This window comes from Rhinichthys klamathensis, unplaced genomic scaffold (assembly GCF_029890125.1).
Source record: "Rhinichthys klamathensis goyatoka isolate OS25496 unplaced genomic scaffold, OSU_Roscu_1.1 h1tg000213l_1, whole genome shotgun sequence".
Taxonomy (NCBI): Eukaryota; Metazoa; Chordata; class Actinopteri; order Cypriniformes; family Leuciscidae; genus Rhinichthys; species Rhinichthys klamathensis.
In genome coordinates this window covers 325,661-344,581 of record NW_026606738.1, presented here as the reverse complement: position 1 = coordinate 344,581, position 18,921 = coordinate 325,661, and the positions used below count along the sequence as shown (strand labels likewise).

The window sequence follows — 18,921 nt, the reverse complement described above, 5'->3', positions numbered from 1 at the left end:
GAAATTAGCAAGTGATAATGTATTTGCAAATTGGTTGTGGCGGTGGCTCAAACCTCTGGGTGCTGGTTACAGAGAGAGTTCTCTAGAGAGTTGGCACAGTGCAGCTGCAGGGTGCTGAGGGTGGGCAAGGAGTCAGACAGGGTGAGAGTGGAGAGACGCAGCGGACCCAGAGAGATGCGACCCGTCTGCTTTAGGTACTTTACCAGGGTGCTGAAAATGAATACCAAAAAGTAAAACTGCCATCAATAAACGATCAAAACTTGTAGGAAAACTTGCAGTAGAAATATGTACTTACTCAGATGACGCAAGAACCTTCTGGTCCTGTTCGTGATTGGTTGCAGTGATGGTTCCCACAGCGCTTCTGAGGAGCTGTACCTCAATGGCCTTCTGGAGTTCTGATGGGTCTGGACTCAACACAGAAGGAAGAAGCCTCTTCAGGTCTGTCAAAACAAAAGACCATTAATTCATACCGCAACAAAATGTTGAGTGAAGCGGATCATAAAAAATTGATTGCACGTGTTCTGACCAATGTAAAACAAATGGATCACGATTTAAAGGTTCATGATTAAGGGATATGAATATTTTTTTTTTTCATAAATTATTTTATAAAGATCATGCTTACAAACAGCAATTTCTAGTCAAAACATATATTTGAGCTGAGAATAACTAGGGGGAAAAATGATGATGATAACAACAACAACGATAATTCCCAAAAGATTTTTTTTTCTGGTTTTCCATGACTATGGATAGTATAAGCTTTGATCATACCAATCTTGTCTTTAGTTGTAGAGTTGAGAAGGCCATAATCCTCCCCGGGGAGCAGCTCCAGTTGGGCACGGCACTCTGCAAAATCCCCCTCCTCAAACCTGCTCAGAGCTCTAGAGGACAGACCAAAACAATAATTTAAATGAACAACTCGCATACCTACAGTCAGGAGAAGTTAATTCAGAGTCAACAGTTCTGCTGCTTCATACCTGATATAGTTAAAGTCTGTCTTGAGATTGACACTGGAACTGCTGTTGTTCTTTTTTAGGTTCATCATGCTTGCCTGCCACTCCTCCACGGACTCCCAGTCACTCAAGGCTACGTAACACGCACAGGCCTTATTAGCCAGGAAGTTCAGCACCTCTGGAGAACACTCACTGGACTTTAACAACACAGTTTTTCTTCCCTCTCCTATTAAAACAGCCAGGACAGATAAAATCAGAAGCATCTTAAAATAGATAAGGGGTCAACAACTTTTGATATCAATAAAGGTTAGGGATGGGAATCTTTTGGAATTTCCTGATTCGATTCATGATTCAATATAGTAAAAATACATTGTACAAAAATACATTTCTAGAAGTTTGTTTCACATCTTTCATTTCTGGACCATAGCGATTCATTTTTATAACCTTATATGTATTCATTCATATAGCTCATTAATTTAAAAACAAAGCAAGTCATCATCTTCATGAATGGCTCATTGAATCATTCACTCAAACGTTTCATTCAAAAACAGATTCATTCAGTAACGAAACACCACTGCTTGGAGATGTGCAATGGTTCAACTCAAATCGGTAGAAGATATAATTGTGCTTCATATGTGAATCAATTCCCTCCTACCCCTATTAAGTTAACTTATGTGAGGGATTTAGTGTGATTTGTATAAACTCCTCACCACTGGTGGTGTGTTTAGGGCTGGAGGTGTTGGTGCCAGTGAGTTTTAACAGGGAGCGATCAAAGCCTTTAATGGAGCAGTCCATCCCTGTGACAGCACACAGCTGCTCTTGGTACTCTAATGCTGCCTTTTCAAACCTTGGGAACAAAGCAACATCAACATTTGATGAGAACAGAGCGACTAGACAAATTTGTATGGTATAAATTGGGTTAATTATTTTTTTAGAAGACAAAACACTTACTTTCCCTCTGCCTGCAGTGCCACTGAGGCCAGCCAGCCCAGACTCTTGCCAGTGTTGGCCAGACTCCAGGCTGCCAGACCTTGTATGGCCTCAGGGCATCTCAGCTCACACAACGCCTCCACCAGCATGGTGATTGGCACCTCCATTTCTGGACCCTACAGGGAAAAACACAGAGCAAAGACTATGAAGTAAGGCTTTTGGTTATTACAGTCCAAAATGTCAAGAGCCGGTGGCTTACAATGATTGAGACCTCAAAAAGGTAGTGTTGGGAAGATATAGGGTAATAGTTTAAAGTCTGGGACCTTTAACATTTCAGTCATATATTTGCAAAATTTAAAATGTATTACATAAAGTTAAATGTGTGAAGGACAATGAAACATCTAAAAATAAACTTAAGATTGTATTTAATTAATATTTTAGTTTGTTCACAATTTTTTTGTTATACCCTCTGTTGAACACTGGTTTAAGTCTTACCTGTGCGCTGCTGTTCTTGATCTCAGTGAGCAGGTCAAAGCCATGACGGACCGTGACTGCTGGCTGACCTGAGAGAAGGCCCACTCTCATCAGTGCCAAGCGAATTCTGGTTAGCCAGTCCTGGCATGTCTGTCTGTTTGTGTAGAAAAACGTTCTGATGCCCTATATAAGGAGAGAGAGAAAAATTAAACAAATAAAAACATGAAATGTCAGTGAAAAAATAAAGCTAGCACTCCAGTGTTAACATCAAGGCTAGCTGTCTATATGCTAAGGGTGTAACGGTTCACAAAATTCACGGTTCGGTTCGATACGGCTCAGTGGTGTCACGGTTCGGTACGTTTTCGACACAGCAAAAAGAAAGAAATGCCAGAGAAATTTCCTTGATTTTTAACTTTTTTTATTTATTAAAACTAAAACTTTTTTTACTTTGAACAATGATGGAGCTATACTTAACCCATCTCTGGGGTGTCTTAGGAGCATATAAAAAAAAACCCAGCTACTAAAAAAAAATATATATATATATATATATATATATATATATATATATATATATATATATATATATATATATATATATATTAGGGCCGGGACTTTAAGGCGAAAATTAAGATTAATTAATTACACACTTTAACGCGTTAATTAATTACACAAAAAAATATTTTTAATCGCACTTATTTTTGCACCGCGGAATGTTTCTCACTGGATGAGTTTCGGCGGACCGATTATACTGGCGCACCAACTAGCGTTCATGACGAAGAAGCTGACGAGATCGCTTTGGTTGGCCAGTGGCTGGGAAATGTTGTTACAAAAAACGAACGGATGGACGCGTCGATAAGAGCATGGTTGTGTGCAAGCTATGCAACAAGGAATTCGCTATTGCTATTAGTGTAGTGTAGCAATATGCTATTTTGTTGCAATATGCTATTGCTACACTTAATGCCTATTATGGCTATTAGTGTAGTGCTATTAGTGTAGTGTAGCAATATGCTATTTTGTTGCAATATGCTATTGCTACACTTAATGCCTATTATGGCTATTAGTGTAGTGCTATTAGTGTAGTGTAGCAATATGCTATTTTGTTGCAATATGCTATTGCTACACTTAATGGCAAAAATTGCACTGGTCTGCTGGACTTGGTTGAACAAAAATAAACAATATTTTGTTGCTTAAGCTTATGTATGCAGTCATTATTCAATGGTATACTAAAAATTCATGTGAAAAAATATTACTTCTCACAGTTCTCAGGTCTAATATTTATGCGATTAAAATGCGATTAATTTCGATTAATTAATTACAAAGCCTCTAATTAATTAGATTAATTTTTTTTAATCGAGTCCCGGCCCTAATATATATATATATATATAATATATTGTAGGCTAGTAGTTATAAACAAAGTAAAACTGAAATTAAATAAACCTTTAAGTTTGCAAGGCTCCAGATTAACATTTGAGGGCAGCAATTTTATTCATAATGTCGAAATAATCATTCAAAAGCAAAACGATAAAAAATAAATATTTGTGAGTGGAAACGGCAGCCAGCCAGTAGTTACAATGGTTATTTAATGTCTTTTTTATTTTTAAATAAGTGTGAGTTTTCCTACATCTTGAAACTTTAAGTTTTATAAATGGGGGCAATCTTTGAAGGATGAACAAATAATTTGAATGCTTCTAAATCTCGCAGCGATGTTATTACTTCAAGTAAAGAAAGCATTTGAATTCGCCACTGATCTCTTAGAGCTTTGTAGTAACTGTGTCGCTTGATCAAGAATGGATGGCGCTGCAGACATTGGTCCAAACTCAAACTATGAGTGATCCCTTCTATATACAGAAGACAGACCTTTGGTGGTGCAGTGAGAGCACTGGCGCAGCCTTCATAAGCATTGTACATGAGTTTCTCCAGGTTCTCTAGGAACTGCAGAAGTAGAGCCAGGCGGAGCTGATTGGTGTGGTGACCCTCATCACTCTCTCCTCCACTCCAGTGACTCAACTCCTGCTCGGTGTTCAGACTGTGAGCCGCCAGGCTACGGATCATACCTACACCAGCACAGGGCACAAAATGTTGATTCTCACACATGACACAACACAGTTTATAAGTTTAAGGTCAAATTATTACTTTTATTTCAGCAAGGGTAATAAATTATAAGTGACAGTAAAGAAATTATACTTTCTATTGAACTTTCTGTTCATAAATTGAATCCTAAAAAATGTGTCATGGTACACAAATATATTAGGCAGCACAACCGTTTTCAACATTGATAAGAAATGTTTCCTGAGCAACAAATGAGCATATTAAAATGATTTCTGAAGAATCATGGGACACTGAAGACTGGAGTAATGATGCTAAAAACCCAGCTTTGCCATCACAGGAATAAATTACATTAATACTTATAATTGAAAATAAATGTTTTATCTTACAGAACTTTGATCAAATAAATGCAGCCTTGGAGAACTTCTTTCAAACACTATAATGATGCTGTGCACTCATAACCCAAAAGAAAAAATCAATCAATCAATCAAGTATCAGGTCACAAACTAATTAGTTACCCATAATGTATTCCAGATTTAATACTTCATAATCATCTTAATTTTTTTTGGGGGGGGGGGGACTGGTCATTACACTCATTGCAATTAAAATCACATTTACGTGGAATTGAGAGACGAGCACGGTCTTCAAAACATACAGTCAAACAGATTATGAATGACATATGGTGAGTGAATAGAGTCAGAATTTCAACAAGATGAACTATTCCTTTAAAAAAATCTTGGAATGGTTTTGGGATTAGTTCATACAAATTCCTAAAGCGACAGTTCACTAACCCTCTATGGTCTGGAAAGTATCCTGGGCTCGTCCCAGAGGGGTACGGAGTTTAGAGAGAACAGTGAACTGAGCGGCCTCCCACACCGCCCACTGCCACAGCACTGCTTCAGTCTTCAGCAGGGCACGAGGCACCATGGCAGAGTCTTTCTTCTCCAGCCGCTGACAGCTGTGGTACAGTCTCTCCAACCAGGGCTCCTTGCTGCGAATTAAAGGATGAATATTTATTAAACAATTCAGAATAATACGACTCCCAGCACCTGCACAAACTGATTTTATTTTAGCTGTGAATCATCTTACAGGGTTTAGTTCCAATAACAAATATAAAATATATTCAAATGAACAAACATGTACCCATGTGTTCTCAAAAAGGTGAGAATAAAGAAATGAAATCATGCCATCAGTGGCTGTACATCCTGGCTGCCTACTCACCCTCCACGGTGGACCGTTCCATACAGAATAAACCCAATGAGGTCAGAGAAGTCTTGTGGGTGGAAAGTGTTGCTAGGCACTTTGCTCATGTGTCGGCGGATGGCCAGAGAAATCTCCTTAATCTCAGAGTGACTACGGGCACTGCTGGGAGACAAGCTGACAATTACCATCATATCAACTACTGCTGGAGATAAAACTACAAGGTAGGTTTTATTTCTCCTCCCCCAGGTTTCTATTGTGTGGATTAGAGGCAGATGAAAAGAAGTCTGGCGAACCTCAAGGCGATGTGCATGGGAACAGATCGAAGCAATTTTCCAAAGGCCTGCCGGACTCGGACTGCTGAGTGGACAAGCTGCACTCGGCACACGTCCACACACCTGCACAGGAAGAGGGGACAGAACCAGTGCTGATCAGACAAGAGCAGCAGGAAAAGTTGCAGCACTAATGAATGTTCCTGCAGGAAGAGAATGTGTGATTACCTCTGGAGGATCTCTGTGGTCAAGGAAGACGACAGAACCTGGAGACTGTTACATGCCTGAAGACATATGGTGGGGTCTTCATTCAAGGCTACACAGAGGAATAGCAACATGTAAATGTACATTCACTTGGTCACCAGATTATTTTTTTCTTAAACCATTATTTGTTTACCCCCCCTCCCTCCCTCCCTCCCGTTCATAACATTGTTTTGCCTCTGTGAACTCAAAATGCAGAATTAATAATAGGGATATTAACTCACAATTTGCCAGTAACCCTTTGCAGAATTTGAGGAAGGATGGGAGTGAGAACAGAGGGGAGTAAGTTTCAGATTTCTTCATCATCAAAGACACCTCTAAAGACCAGGTGAGTAACAGACGCCTAAAAATGGGTGGTAAAAAAAGACAAATAATAATTATGGTCTTATGGTAATACAAGGAAATTACATAGAGTGGGGTCCAAGACCATACTTAAAAATCTAATTAAAAGTTTAAGGAATCAGAAAAACATCATAATACCAAGTAAAATAAATAAGAAATACGCTAGCTAAAGGAGATTAAGGACGATACATCCCAAATACAAAGAAATTTTCCAAATCGTGTAAAGGTTTTCACTGAAATTATGATTTAAAACAAAATTAAGAGAACACTTTTTTTAATGAATTTGAATATTGAAAATACTTCTGTTTAGCATTTTTGGACCCCACTGTATATTCTTAAATTTTCTTACAATTCTAAACTAAAATACTAAACTGTTGTATGCAGACAAGGAATTCCATTTTCTTTTTAAAATAATTAAAATGAAAAAGAAAGGTGCAATTCACTGTACAAGTGATTATAACAGCTGTGAGAGCCAGTGGTTCAGATAAATTAATCACAACAAAGCTCATTATAGCCAGGCAGTGTGAGCTCTGTACCTCGCCTCAGGGTTGAGATGATCCTTACTGAGCAGCATACCCAGCAAATTAAGGAGTGTGCTGAAATGCCTTTTGGTTGCCGTGGTAACTGTGCTGATGACAGCACCGTCGAAAAGGGATGGAGACGAGGAGCTCAGGCTGCTTGAGATGAAGTGATCATGTCTTGGGAGAAATATAGAGAGAAAGGGAGCAGTCTATCAGTAATCACGCCTGCAGTGAGGGGGGATACACTTACAATCTATGATGCAACCATGTAACATTGCATAATTCATGAAACCACACTGCCACTTGCTAAACACTTGACCAGTAAATTTGTGATTATTAATTAAGGGTTTTTAAAAAATATTTTCAATTCAGACCCATTTACTAGTGAACTGACTTGTGATGTATGGTTAAGAGTATTAAAAAAAATAAAAAAGGTTAGGAACGAAAATCGATCTGGAAAATATAAGCCGAAAATATGCCACCCCACCCCTCCGTGTTCAGCGGTCAGGTTTCACTCTGGCTCAGCATGTTTTTTGACTTTGCGAGTGGCTTCGCTCCCGAAGATGCACAACTTCGAAGCGTGTTCCGCAGTGTGCGCTGAGCTCTCCGCTCCGTGTTCTGCTCAATGTTCCGCTGCAACCTCCGTGTGTGTGTGTGTGTGTGTGTGTTGCACGCTCTGCTCAGTCGCTCACGGCCCAAAAGCATGTACCGTTCATGCTCACCAGGAAGGCAAAGTCCGCTAAAAAATGTGCGACATGAAATTTTTCTGGATTTCTGTTTGCAATAGCCCTACTGTGCTGTAACATGGTGTGTGTATAGCCATGCTGGGCGACGCTGGTAAAATGACACTACCCTCTTGATCACTGATCAGCTCCCTGCTATCTACTCACATGCTCTGACAATAATAGCTTTGAAGGACTACTTTATTTTGATAATAGGTCAAAAAATAAACTGATTCTGCTGCATAGAACTGAATAAAGAATAATATATTGATATTTAATATAGGCCTATTTTTTGTCCAATTTTTGTGTTACTTGACATAAAAGTGTGGTTATTTTATTGGCTTGAATTTGTTTAATTCAAAGTCATTAAATTGAATTTAATTAAAAAGTTTAATAATAAAATTATACAAAAAACTAAATTTAAAAAAAAAAAATCGATTTTTTTTTTTTTTTTTTTTTAACATCATTTTCGGTTTTGGTTTTTGGCCAAGTGCATCCAGAATTTTCATTTTGGTGCATCCCTAATATTTTTACTTGCATTAAATAATGATGACATCACTTACAGGTTATGTTTGAATAAATCGGTCACAAAAATAAGTTATTACAGCTTATGGCCATTTAAATGTTTATATTTCACCAACAAACTGGAGTAGAAACAATTCTATCAATAAACATTTGATATAAAAACTGCCTTATGTGCAATTTAAATCTTTGTACAACTCAGTTTTGTTGTTTAGACTTTATTATTAAATAAGTTGGAATAATTAATAGATTATTTTCAGTTTTCAGCCAAGTGCCATCTGAATTTGTTTCGGTTTAGAATTTTAATTTCGGTGCACCCCTAGTAACAGCATATTGGATCTTGGAAGAGGTCTTTAATGACACAGACTGCACCAGGTTTATTAGGCTGCTGTCACTATGTTTTGTCTTGGAAATCAGCTGCAACAAAAGTCATGGAATAAATATGTTTGACAATGTTTTTACCATACAGAAATCAAAAAGTAGAAACGGAATTACTAAAATTCAAACGATACCCAACCCATATTAAAGAAACAATAGAAATACACTTCCGATCAAGAGTTTGGGGTCGTTTTTTATTTTATTAAAGACTTTTATGTTTTTTTAAATAAGTTTATTTTAAGCATTTATTTGATTTAAATAAATACAGTAAGAAAAGTAATATTGTAAAATATTGCAAAGAACATCATGGAAATCATTGGTAGCAATATATAAGTCTTAGTGATCAATTTCATGCATCATTGCTGAATGAAATTGATTTCTTTAAAAAAAAAAAATCTTACTGACCCCAAAACAGCAGTGTATAATTATATTATATAATAACAATAAGTATAGTAATGAATTTTCCGGTCTGGAAACCATGACTGTGGGAACACTGTACATTTTTCAGGATCATCTAGATGTAAATGTTGCATTGTTACCTGGTGCAGTGAGAGTAGAGAGTGTAGAGCACTGCATACTGGACAGCAGGGTGATGAAATGCCAAATCAGAGTGAACTACAACCATATTCTGACTGAGCAGGGCAAACACAGTAGGGGACAAAGCCCACATCTGTAAAACACAAAATATAAGTGCCATTACTCTCTTTTACACATTTGCTTGTATGGCTGCAAAAAACTGCTTTCACAGAACTGATAATAATGGTGTCAGTTACAGACAGCATCTCAAAACAGAACTGATAATAATGGACTGTTTAAGAATTGAAGAAAAACAGTTTGAATTCATGCTGACCCCGATGAGGGAGTTCTTGGTGTTGCCAATGGTGGTGAGAGCACTGAGGTTGAAGATGAGGATAAACTCGGCTCTCTCTGAGCTGAACTGCAGCTGGCTGAAAGCAGGATGTTGTATGTGAGGACAGGCGGCAGACAAACCCAGAGGGCTCAGCAAACTGTTCAGCGCACAGCCCATCTCGCCCAGGACCAGTTTATATGCTGCCTCCAAGATAGGGATGTTTTTCAGGCTCAGCACAGCATGATACACTCCATGGGCTGCTGCCATCACCTGTGACACATAATCCATTTAAAATGCGTTAACTCAATGCAGTTTGACGAATTTAAACAACCGTATACAACTGATCCTACCTCTCTCTCTCTGTGGAAGCGCAGCTCTAATAGTTGAGAATTTGGGGCCAACAACTTTTCCACAAAAGCAGCTGGGAGTTTGGTGTTTATCTGGTCAACAATCTACAACCACCCAAACAAAGATTTATTAAATGTGCGATCATTTTAAAATCACAGAAAAACCACTGTAGAGGCACCAACGTGTGGCCAGTGAACAATATTTACATGAAGCCCATCAATTCTATTGATTATTGGATTAATCGAGTCAAGTCCTACCAGTGTAAGCAGCGTGAGGACGGACATGCTGTATTCTGGTCCGCAGCACTGGCAGCTGTCCAGCTGGTCTAGGCCATAAGTGATTACAGCATCAATCAGCAGGCTACCCAAGTCCACGCTCACCAGCAGGACTGACACACACTCGTTTCCTGCTGTCAGCACCGCCTCTGAGAAGAACACCTGCTTGGCTGTGGTGACACAAGCCAAAACACGGTTCAAAACCTGTGAGCGAGAAAACACAAACAATTTACGTCAGATTAGTAAAGGATTGTGCGTGTACTCTCAACCCGTTAAAAATAGTTAATTTTCAAATGACAGCAATTTATCTTAGATGATCTATTTGTATTGCAGTAACACAGATAACTGAAACGGAGTTAATACGTGTTGAACACTAACATCAGTGACATATGCTTCTGTGATAGGAGGCCCTCGGATGGGGTTGAATCGTTCTCCGATACTGTGCACAACAGTGCTAAAAACTCTCAACAGGGCTGCCAGTTTTGGCAGGGATACTGTGGGAGGGGGAATGTCCTCGTCTCCTGATTCTCCAGATACAACATGACTCAAATCCTATGAACAAAAGAGCATTAGAACATCAGACATCTCATAATTAAGGGACAATGGGAAACCAATTAAAAAGTTTACTTTACCTCAGCATATGCCTCCATATCTTCCAAAAACTGACCCAACAGTGTTGTTGAGAAGGCCAAATCTGCCACCCAAAACTGCTCCAGACTCTGTAACCAGCCTAGAAAGATAAATTGAGACAGGTTAGACAGGTTATTTCCCAAAAAGGGGAAATGAAACTAAATATAAAAGAAATCTTACCAGACACTTGTTGAGTAAGAGACTGCTTCTGTGTGTGATCTATATGCCAACCTACTAGGATATCCACTGTGTCCTGGAAAACAAAAACAGCCGTTCATTTACAAATTTGTTCCTTTCATATTTTAAGACTAAAGTTAAGACTGCTTGTCCTTCTTACTCTGAAGTTGGTGCTGAATATGTGTGGATAACAACGGGCCACCAGCAAAATACACTTTACACTTTGGCACAACAGTTCCGGTGTGTCCAAGTTCTCCAAGATAGACTGAAGGCTGCTCATCACCAGCTGAATGACAAAACGGTAAAACTTTTCAGTCACAGAAATAGATTGTAAGTGTAATAGAAGAGAAAAAAAAGCTGAATAAATACCTGCATTACAGCAGAAAAAGCCTTCTTCTCCCCTGCTGTTTCAAGTGCTTTGTGCACTGCCACCAGGTACAGCAGCTTCACCTCATCCTTTGTGGACACACTGAGCTTGAGGAACATCCACTTGAAGATTCTCTCAGCTTCATAACTGAGGGCGCCACAGAGCAATCCCAGACAGCACGCAGCCTCTTGCCTGAGCTCTTGCAGGAGCTTACTACTGTAAGGCCAAACAGAAACGCACAGAATCTTGTGATAAGGTATTGTAGGGGTTTATTTTTCAATAATGTCTAGCTGACTGTACATTATACTGCAATACCCCAAGTTTAAATTATTTTATTATGTGCCAAACCCACTGCAAGAGATTGGCTGCTAGGGACAATAGCCAAATATAAATTTTATCGGTCAGTCTACAAAAATATCAGACAGCAGAATGAAGTGATGAATGAAGAGAAATGAGAATCAAGTATGTCCTGTAGTAATGGCCAGCTACATGCTTTATGACTAGGATTCAGCATGGTGTTCATAACACTTCATGAACAATGAAGTGCTAAATATACCCTCAAGAGAGTGAATTCTGATAACCCTCCTCCCCCAATTTGTTAAAAATAGGCTGTGCAGTCGAACCTTTCATTCAAAATGTCATTCAGGGTGCTCAAAATGGAATCCAACTGTTTCACTAGGACCTGTAATGCATGGATACAAACAATACAGATTAAAATTCCAGGTACACATTTAAATCCATTTGTGCATGTCAGCTCAGATCATACCACTTTATTTTCAGAGTGCACAATGAACTCCCTCATTTGTTTCACAGTGGCTAGTCTGCGTTCTCGGTCATCTTCCCGTGATGCTCTCCGCAGAAGATTGGCCAGACGAGACTCCTCAGTGTGAGCCAACGGTCGGTCTGGAACATAACAGAGAATGTGAATGATGCTAGTAAATAAACAAATTCATCAGCCTTAGTTAATCTGTAAGCAATGTATGAGCACTGAGAGGTGAACATACCCTGTGATTTCCTCATGTCCTTTGTAGCTAAAGCACGGTTTCCATGCTGAAAAGTGGTTATATCAGAAGTCACATCATTGATTCTCAACTCTTGCCCCAGCGACTTCCTACCATAAGAATTTTCTGAGAGGCCTCCATCAGCATCATATTCCCCTAGAAAGCAAGCATACTGTCAGTTCCCTTTACTGAAAGCATAACATTTGTTAAAGTTTATGGCATTTCAGTGACATTACTACATTAAACAACTATATATAATGTATAGGCTAACAATGCAATGGGGGAATATTCGTGGGTTCTGGTAATCATCAAATAATTATAGCCTAATATAATTATTTTAATAATTTTAAAAAACACTATTTTGGCTTAAAATATTGCGATGGTATAGCAGGGCTCAACATAAAAAAAAATCCCCACTGGCCCCCAGGGCCAGTAGATCAGAGTTTTGCTGGCCCCTTCTATATTTTTACTGGCCCTGAAAGAAATAGAATGAAAAGCACTTTTCCATTAAACTGTATTTATTGTATACATTAGGATTAATTTTTCTTGTCCCCTCACAATGACAGTAAACTAATTATTACATTACATGAGTGATGAGTTACATAGGCTATATTTTCACTTCAAAATGGCGAAATTAGACAAAAGTATATTAGTTTGCCTGATTATTTTTGTCATACGTTTAACATTTATGACCAAAAAACTGTCAATGAAGAAAAAATGAAGAACGCGCTGAATCTGATTATAACAAGACTGAAGCGAACACAAATTTGTGTAGCTTACACTTAATCACACATTTTTAGGGGGGCTAGGCAGAAGTTTAGGGGGGAATTTGATTACACTATTTTTAGATAGCCCGTCGGCACTCGGCAGGCCGGTTATGCATTTTGCATTTTGGTCGGCTTTTGTTGTAAATTTCCGGCAAACGAAACAGTACATGCCCTCATCGCCTTTCTCCACCCAGGTGTACTGCGTTTTCCATGACACTAGGAATTAGGACTGGGCGATATGGCCAAAAAATCATATCTCAGTATTTTTTGGTTAAATGGCGATATACGATATATATCTCGGTACTTTCTACGTTTTTTTATTTGGATAAAGAAAATCTGTATTTTTTTTTTTTTTTATATATTTCACATCCTGCTTAATGATATCCAAACAATGTTGATATTGAAGGATATGGAAACAAATATAGTGAATGTAATGTAGGCTACTAGGCTATGCAATATATTACGTGCAAAAAGGTGGTTAAAATCACATTACAATCTAAAAACAAAAATAATGCTTTTGTTTTCAAAATGACTAAGGCTAAACTAAAAAAGAAAATAAAAACAAAAGCACAACTAGTTATATTAGCCTGCAATTGATTACCCGTTATTATGCTCACTTTCATAAAAACATAGGCCTACTTGTAGGTTTAAAATTCCACATATGGCACATTTATTGTCTCCAACAACAAATATTTTAGCAAGATGTATATTTTAGTCAGAATTATTGCGCTACTCTTCTATTGTGCTCGTCTGTTAGGCGCACGTGCTCGCGGCAGCGCTCGTTCACGGAAGCTTGAATTTTAGCGGAGATTCACTTGCAGAAGCTCGTCCTCTCCTGACAGTGAAATGGACATATTTGTTTGACTTTCTAACATTTACAGATGGAGAATATACCTGTAAAATGTAAGTTAAGCACTGAGGAAAGCACCACGTCTCAAACGCATTAAACAGCGCAAGTATTTATCTGTCAGTCAGCAACAGTATCTGTCAGAGCAAGCTGCTTTAAACTTGTTAACTATATCTTACTAGTTATTTTGAAGTGCTTAATATAGGCTAAGCTTGTGTCATGTTTAGGACAAATTGTACTATGTTTTTTCACTGCAGGAGCTCACACTGCGTACTCCGCTATTTTTCAGATGTGCTCGTATCAAACTACTGTATCGATATAAACAGTATTGCCTCATTCCATATCGTTTAAAAAAAAATCGATATATTGTACAGACTCGATTTACCTCCCAGCCCTATAGGAATGTTCTCTTTCTCGTATCAGCCTCGTAGTTCTTTGACATTTTAACACGTTATAACCTGAAGTAACATTGACACTCTTCGCGCCACTGTATATGACGTTTGCTGTTTGTTTTGCTGATGGCCATTCACTGGCCCGCGCGGGCCAGTGACTGGCCAATCAACTAGCTCTTACAACTAGGGATGCACCGATCCACATTTTTTCACTTCCGATCCGATCCCGATACCTGAATTTGGATATCGGCCGATACCGATACTTTTCCGATACCAGAGCTGTGTTTGCTTTAATATTATTATTATCATTATTGTTGATTTTATATGATGCTGAAATAAACTCCTCTCTACAGGCAAGTATGATATGTACGCATGTATGCATGTATGTCAATATATATATATATATATATTAAACAATAGATAAACAAAAGATAGACAATTAAACAAAGATACACATTATACAGGCCTACACAGTGCTTTAATTTCAGGAAGGTCTACTAACATTATTCAGGTATGGTCTAAAAATAATTATAATAAAGTAATCAAAAGTAAAATAGCACTGCAAAGTTTATCATAGATAGATTTATGCTTATTAAAGCTAAAGTTATTCATTCAAGAGCTGTGAGTGATTTTCTCTTTGCCTTTTGTTGTTTGATTCTCAGTAATGGAGCAATCGTCAGCATGTTTATTAGACTGCTTCCCCTTTAAGAACGAGTGCACCATATTTTCTCCCAACTATTTCCATAACTACGTCCATTTTAGACAAACTGTTTAAGTGAATCTCCAAGCCGGTCATTTTGACATTTTTGTGTAGGCTACATTTGATCGTTTAGACGTGCATATGAAGCCCAAAGTATAATGTGCTTGTCTCGTTGCGGTCTGTTTCGGAGCGCGCGACGCGGGAACAGCTTCTCTTGCGCAGATTTTTGTGCTTTTAATAGCTTTTTTTATTATTAAAAGCGTCCCGCAATTTAGCAACAGTAGAGACTGCATTTTACAACAATCACCGATCATGCTGATGGGCTGTCGTGTTGTGCGCGCTGTGGCACCGCGTGAGAGATCTCTCTCTTTCTCTTCTGGACTGCGAATAGCAAACATGCATCACAGACAAATGGTTTAATTAATACGGCTTTGCAAACATTGCATTTTGCTGTCTTGCTCTGCTGTGGTGTTTCCAGTGTGAAGTATTTCCACCATAGGATTTCCACACAGCGAACATGTTGGCAGCTCAATGCTATCCTGCTAGCTGGCTGCAAACTGCGGAATGGATTTCCTGAGGGGGGGTCTCTGTGTCTCATTGAGCCGCACCTCCGTTCAGGATATCCATTCCACAGTTTGCAGCCAGCTAGCAGACTAGCCGGCGGGCCGCGGGAATCACTTTTGGAGTCGTTTCAGCAGACTACGTTAAAGCGCAGACATGGCTCATGGATATCGGATATCTCCGCAGGTTGGATCGGGAAAATCCGATACGTGAATTACGCTGGTATCGGTCCCGATACCGATACTGGATCGGATCGGCCCCATCCCTACTTACAACAATACTCTTTTACTGGCCCCGGGCCATCGCTTATATCGAGCCCTGGGTATAGTATTCGTGAGTCCAGTATCGCGAATTGTATCGAATCGTGACGTGTATCGTTACACCCCTATTTATGTTAGATATTTTCTTTTTTTGGGTTATTAAAAATAAGAACAATGCAAATAAACAACAGGACAAATATATTGATGCTATACACAATATTTAAATCTCTATCAATAGACAATTTATTTTATCACCACAATATCATCGCACTTCCTAAAAAAAGATGCTAACAATCTAATTTAAGTAAATATGGACTTATTTGCACAAGGAAACTCTGGGACCTTCCAAAAAAGAAAGAAAAACACTTGCTGAGGTTACTTTCTCTTTTCATTTCTATAAACAGAAACCTGAACCAGGGGAAGACACAAGATGAATCAAACCCTCAGATACTGGACTAGCAGAATAAAATTGATGTTGAAAACCACAATAATGCAGGTGAAAAACACTGGCGGCATGTAATCCAGCTGATTAAAGCCAGGCTAAACAAAGGGCCAGATGAAGCACGCACCTCCTTCTTCGAGTATGTCTGTGGCATTGAAGGCATCATTGTGCAGTGGTGGGGTGCCAGGCTGGTCAGAGGGCAGAATGTTGAAAAGAACTTCTGAACCGCGATCTCTAGAGACACTGCACTTCACACCGTCCTGGCTGGCAGACAGACTGTTTCCTCTGAAAAGCATTCAATATACCATCAGTGACTTCACAGACTAAACTTTCCGTGTCTTTGCAGCGTTGAGCTTTGTAGCCAATAACAGACATATCTGTTGAGCACGTGAACGTGATTGGTTTCTGACTAACTAAAATGCATCTGATTGGCCACTCAAGTTTTGATCAGGTTCTGCACACTCACAAATTCTTTCATTATTATACAAAGTATGAACAAAATGTCAACAAGAGATTCATTCCACAGTGTGGACAGTTTCATTAATTATAACAAGAGTCTTTGCAAGAGTGCAGCTTGGTGTACCTCCCCTTAAACTGAAAGAAATGTCAGCTTCAGTGATTTTTGCTTGCTTTCTGTAGCCTTATAATATAGCCTACATCTTCGTCTTATATTCAGGGTCGTCTTATATTCGGGTATATACGGTATAAAATAGTTCTAAGCACTTTGTTTTAAGATCTGCCCTGATAGTGATTTTTTATTTCATGAAATAATAGGACAAGTTAATATTATAAACTTTGCATTTAACCCATACACGTTTCTTCTGTGGAGCACAAAAGGCTAAATTGCATCAGTCCACTTCACGAAATTAACAGATTATTCAGGTTTAGCAAACTGGATCAGTTGATTCACTGAAAAGATCAATAAAAAGAATGATTTGATCATTGATCTCTAATTAACTTTCCCCCCCCCTCCCATTTTGGAACTTGAATGAAATTACATTTGGGGCTATCACTGTGGTGTGGCTGAAATTAACAAATTCATATTGTGTGTTCCAATGAAGATTGAAGAAAGAAGATCATGCAGGTTTCAAACACGTCTATGGAAGTGAATGAGTAGATGACTGAACAATTCCTTTAATCAATATAAATTTACCAACATTTTGATTCTAACATTTACCGTAATAAAAATGTAATGTTGACTATTTGCAGCAGCTGTAATGTAATGTAATGAAAAACGAAACCTTTTTACTATGGCAAAAAGTATTAGCAACAGTACTCACAATTTGAACCACTCATTTGATAAAGATACAAAGTCAGTATAACCAAAATTAATAAATCTTTCATACTATTCATAAAATTGCATCTGCATCCGGGACTTATGGTCAAAACAAGATGTAATTTGACAGTCCAGTTGAGATTTCATTTTTCCACATGGTTTCAAATAATGTAACTCAGCTAAAACAAACTGTGAATGAACTTTCAAAATAAATACACCAAATCGTTGTTTTAAATGTTCATATTCTGACTGGACAATGACTATTTGATTTTAAGACAAGCTGAAGACTGAACTCAAACAATTAACCAGTTTTAAGCTCAAAGTTCAAGACACTCACTGCCAATTCATAAGCTTTCCAGATATACAGAGGTAGCGTAGCAGCTAACGTAACGTTACACAGAACTGACTGACATTGAGTCCACACACTTCAGTCGGATTGTCCGATTTAAACTAAGCAAATATCCAAATTAAAACGGTTTAATGTAAACTTTCAAGGTTATACACTTGAAATCAGCTGCACAGTCAGGGGTATAACAAATAATGGTTAGTAAAGTGGCACGAGGAGTTGAAAAAGCTTTAGATAAGTAACTTACGAGACGAAAATGATCCCATATGTACCCCAATATACCTTCTACAACATGAATCGACTTAGTAACTTAATTGCTGAAATACCAACGTTGTTAGCGTGTGGCTATGCAAACCGTGTCAGACCAGACGCGTGTTTCCTCACACGAACCACAAATGAAAGCCACGACACTCTGGGAACATCAGCTTGTCCGTCGAAAACACAAATCCCTGCCGTTATAGTCACATTTATGCTCAGTCTACAAAACAATGCTGGCAAACACACACTAACATGATAAATATCGCCAGTGTTCACCGATTGTTTGTCAGTTAGCTTATGCTAACATCTGCTAACCAACCTGAAAATTTGAGCATGAGCGTTTGACATTTGACGGTTTAGCTGTGAGGCGTTGTTTTCCCCCACAGGCTAGAGCTCAACGATAGTATAATGAGATGTGAAGTGAGATGAATGCTTAGAAAAGTCTCCTCACGTGGAGAGAGAGGCTGCTGTGTTTGATAAAGGGGCGAACGAGAGCAAGGCCTAGCTGAAGCTACGGCCTGTAGTGCGAGCGCTCGGCCGTGTGGTGCGCTACTGACCTGGGCTGCCAGTCATTCCAGTTTCGCTGCAGTTTGTGGGCGCTGCTCAGCCGAGACCCGAGGGCTTTGCGGCTCATTACCTTTCCGAAGACAGCATGACCCGTCTAACACGGGAAGAGTCTGCAAACAAATCCTAATTTCAACGTTCACTTTAAGTCCATGCACAGGTTTGAAATGCATTGAGCGTGTTTGAAACTGAGAGGCAGCGGCCTGACCCTCCCATCTATTTCTCTACACTTTCCTTTACCG

The 18,921-nt window shown here is 38.8% G+C and overlaps 1 protein-coding gene across 3 annotated transcripts in view; it reads right to left on the bottom strand.

Moving 5' to 3' along the window:
- Nucleotides 1-18,921, bottom strand: part of smg1 (SMG1 nonsense mediated mRNA decay associated PI3K related kinase) — a 58,503-nt gene extending 39,582 nt beyond the window's left edge. For 2 of the 3 annotated variants that reach the window (XM_056264023.1, XM_056264024.1), the window contains exons 1-28: nucleotides 18,673-18,921; nucleotides 16,363-16,520; nucleotides 12,270-12,422; nucleotides 12,032-12,168; nucleotides 11,889-11,947; nucleotides 11,268-11,481; nucleotides 11,059-11,184; nucleotides 10,902-10,974; nucleotides 10,724-10,821; nucleotides 10,470-10,643; nucleotides 10,074-10,295; nucleotides 9,819-9,920; nucleotides 9,469-9,738; nucleotides 9,158-9,288; nucleotides 7,012-7,173; nucleotides 6,358-6,476; nucleotides 6,101-6,188; nucleotides 5,897-5,998; nucleotides 5,622-5,765; nucleotides 5,192-5,391; nucleotides 4,212-4,408; nucleotides 2,376-2,537; nucleotides 1,902-2,056; nucleotides 1,661-1,797; nucleotides 975-1,176; nucleotides 769-878; nucleotides 296-440; nucleotides 54-210 (exon numbers count right to left, since the gene is read on the bottom strand). In XM_056264023.1, coding sequence (XP_056119998.1) covers nucleotides 54-210; nucleotides 296-440; nucleotides 769-878; nucleotides 975-1,176; nucleotides 1,661-1,797; nucleotides 1,902-2,056; nucleotides 2,376-2,537; nucleotides 4,212-4,408; nucleotides 5,192-5,391; nucleotides 5,622-5,765; nucleotides 5,897-5,998; nucleotides 6,101-6,188; nucleotides 6,358-6,476; nucleotides 7,012-7,173; nucleotides 9,158-9,288; nucleotides 9,469-9,738; nucleotides 9,819-9,920; nucleotides 10,074-10,295; nucleotides 10,470-10,643; nucleotides 10,724-10,821; nucleotides 10,902-10,974; nucleotides 11,059-11,184; nucleotides 11,268-11,481; nucleotides 11,889-11,947; nucleotides 12,032-12,168; nucleotides 12,270-12,422; nucleotides 16,363-16,520; nucleotides 18,673-18,749 — 4,074 coding nt within the window. In that variant the 5' untranslated portion in view covers nucleotides 18,750-18,921. The remainder of the gene's footprint in view (nucleotides 1-53; nucleotides 211-295; nucleotides 441-768; nucleotides 879-974; nucleotides 1,177-1,660; nucleotides 1,798-1,901; nucleotides 2,057-2,375; nucleotides 2,538-4,211; nucleotides 4,409-5,191; nucleotides 5,392-5,621; nucleotides 5,766-5,896; nucleotides 5,999-6,100; nucleotides 6,189-6,357; nucleotides 6,477-7,011; nucleotides 7,174-9,157; nucleotides 9,289-9,468; nucleotides 9,739-9,818; nucleotides 9,921-10,073; nucleotides 10,296-10,469; nucleotides 10,644-10,723; nucleotides 10,822-10,901; nucleotides 10,975-11,058; nucleotides 11,185-11,267; nucleotides 11,482-11,888; nucleotides 11,948-12,031; nucleotides 12,169-12,269; nucleotides 12,423-16,362; nucleotides 16,521-18,672) is intronic. The other variant, XM_056264025.1, reaches the window with a different exon arrangement.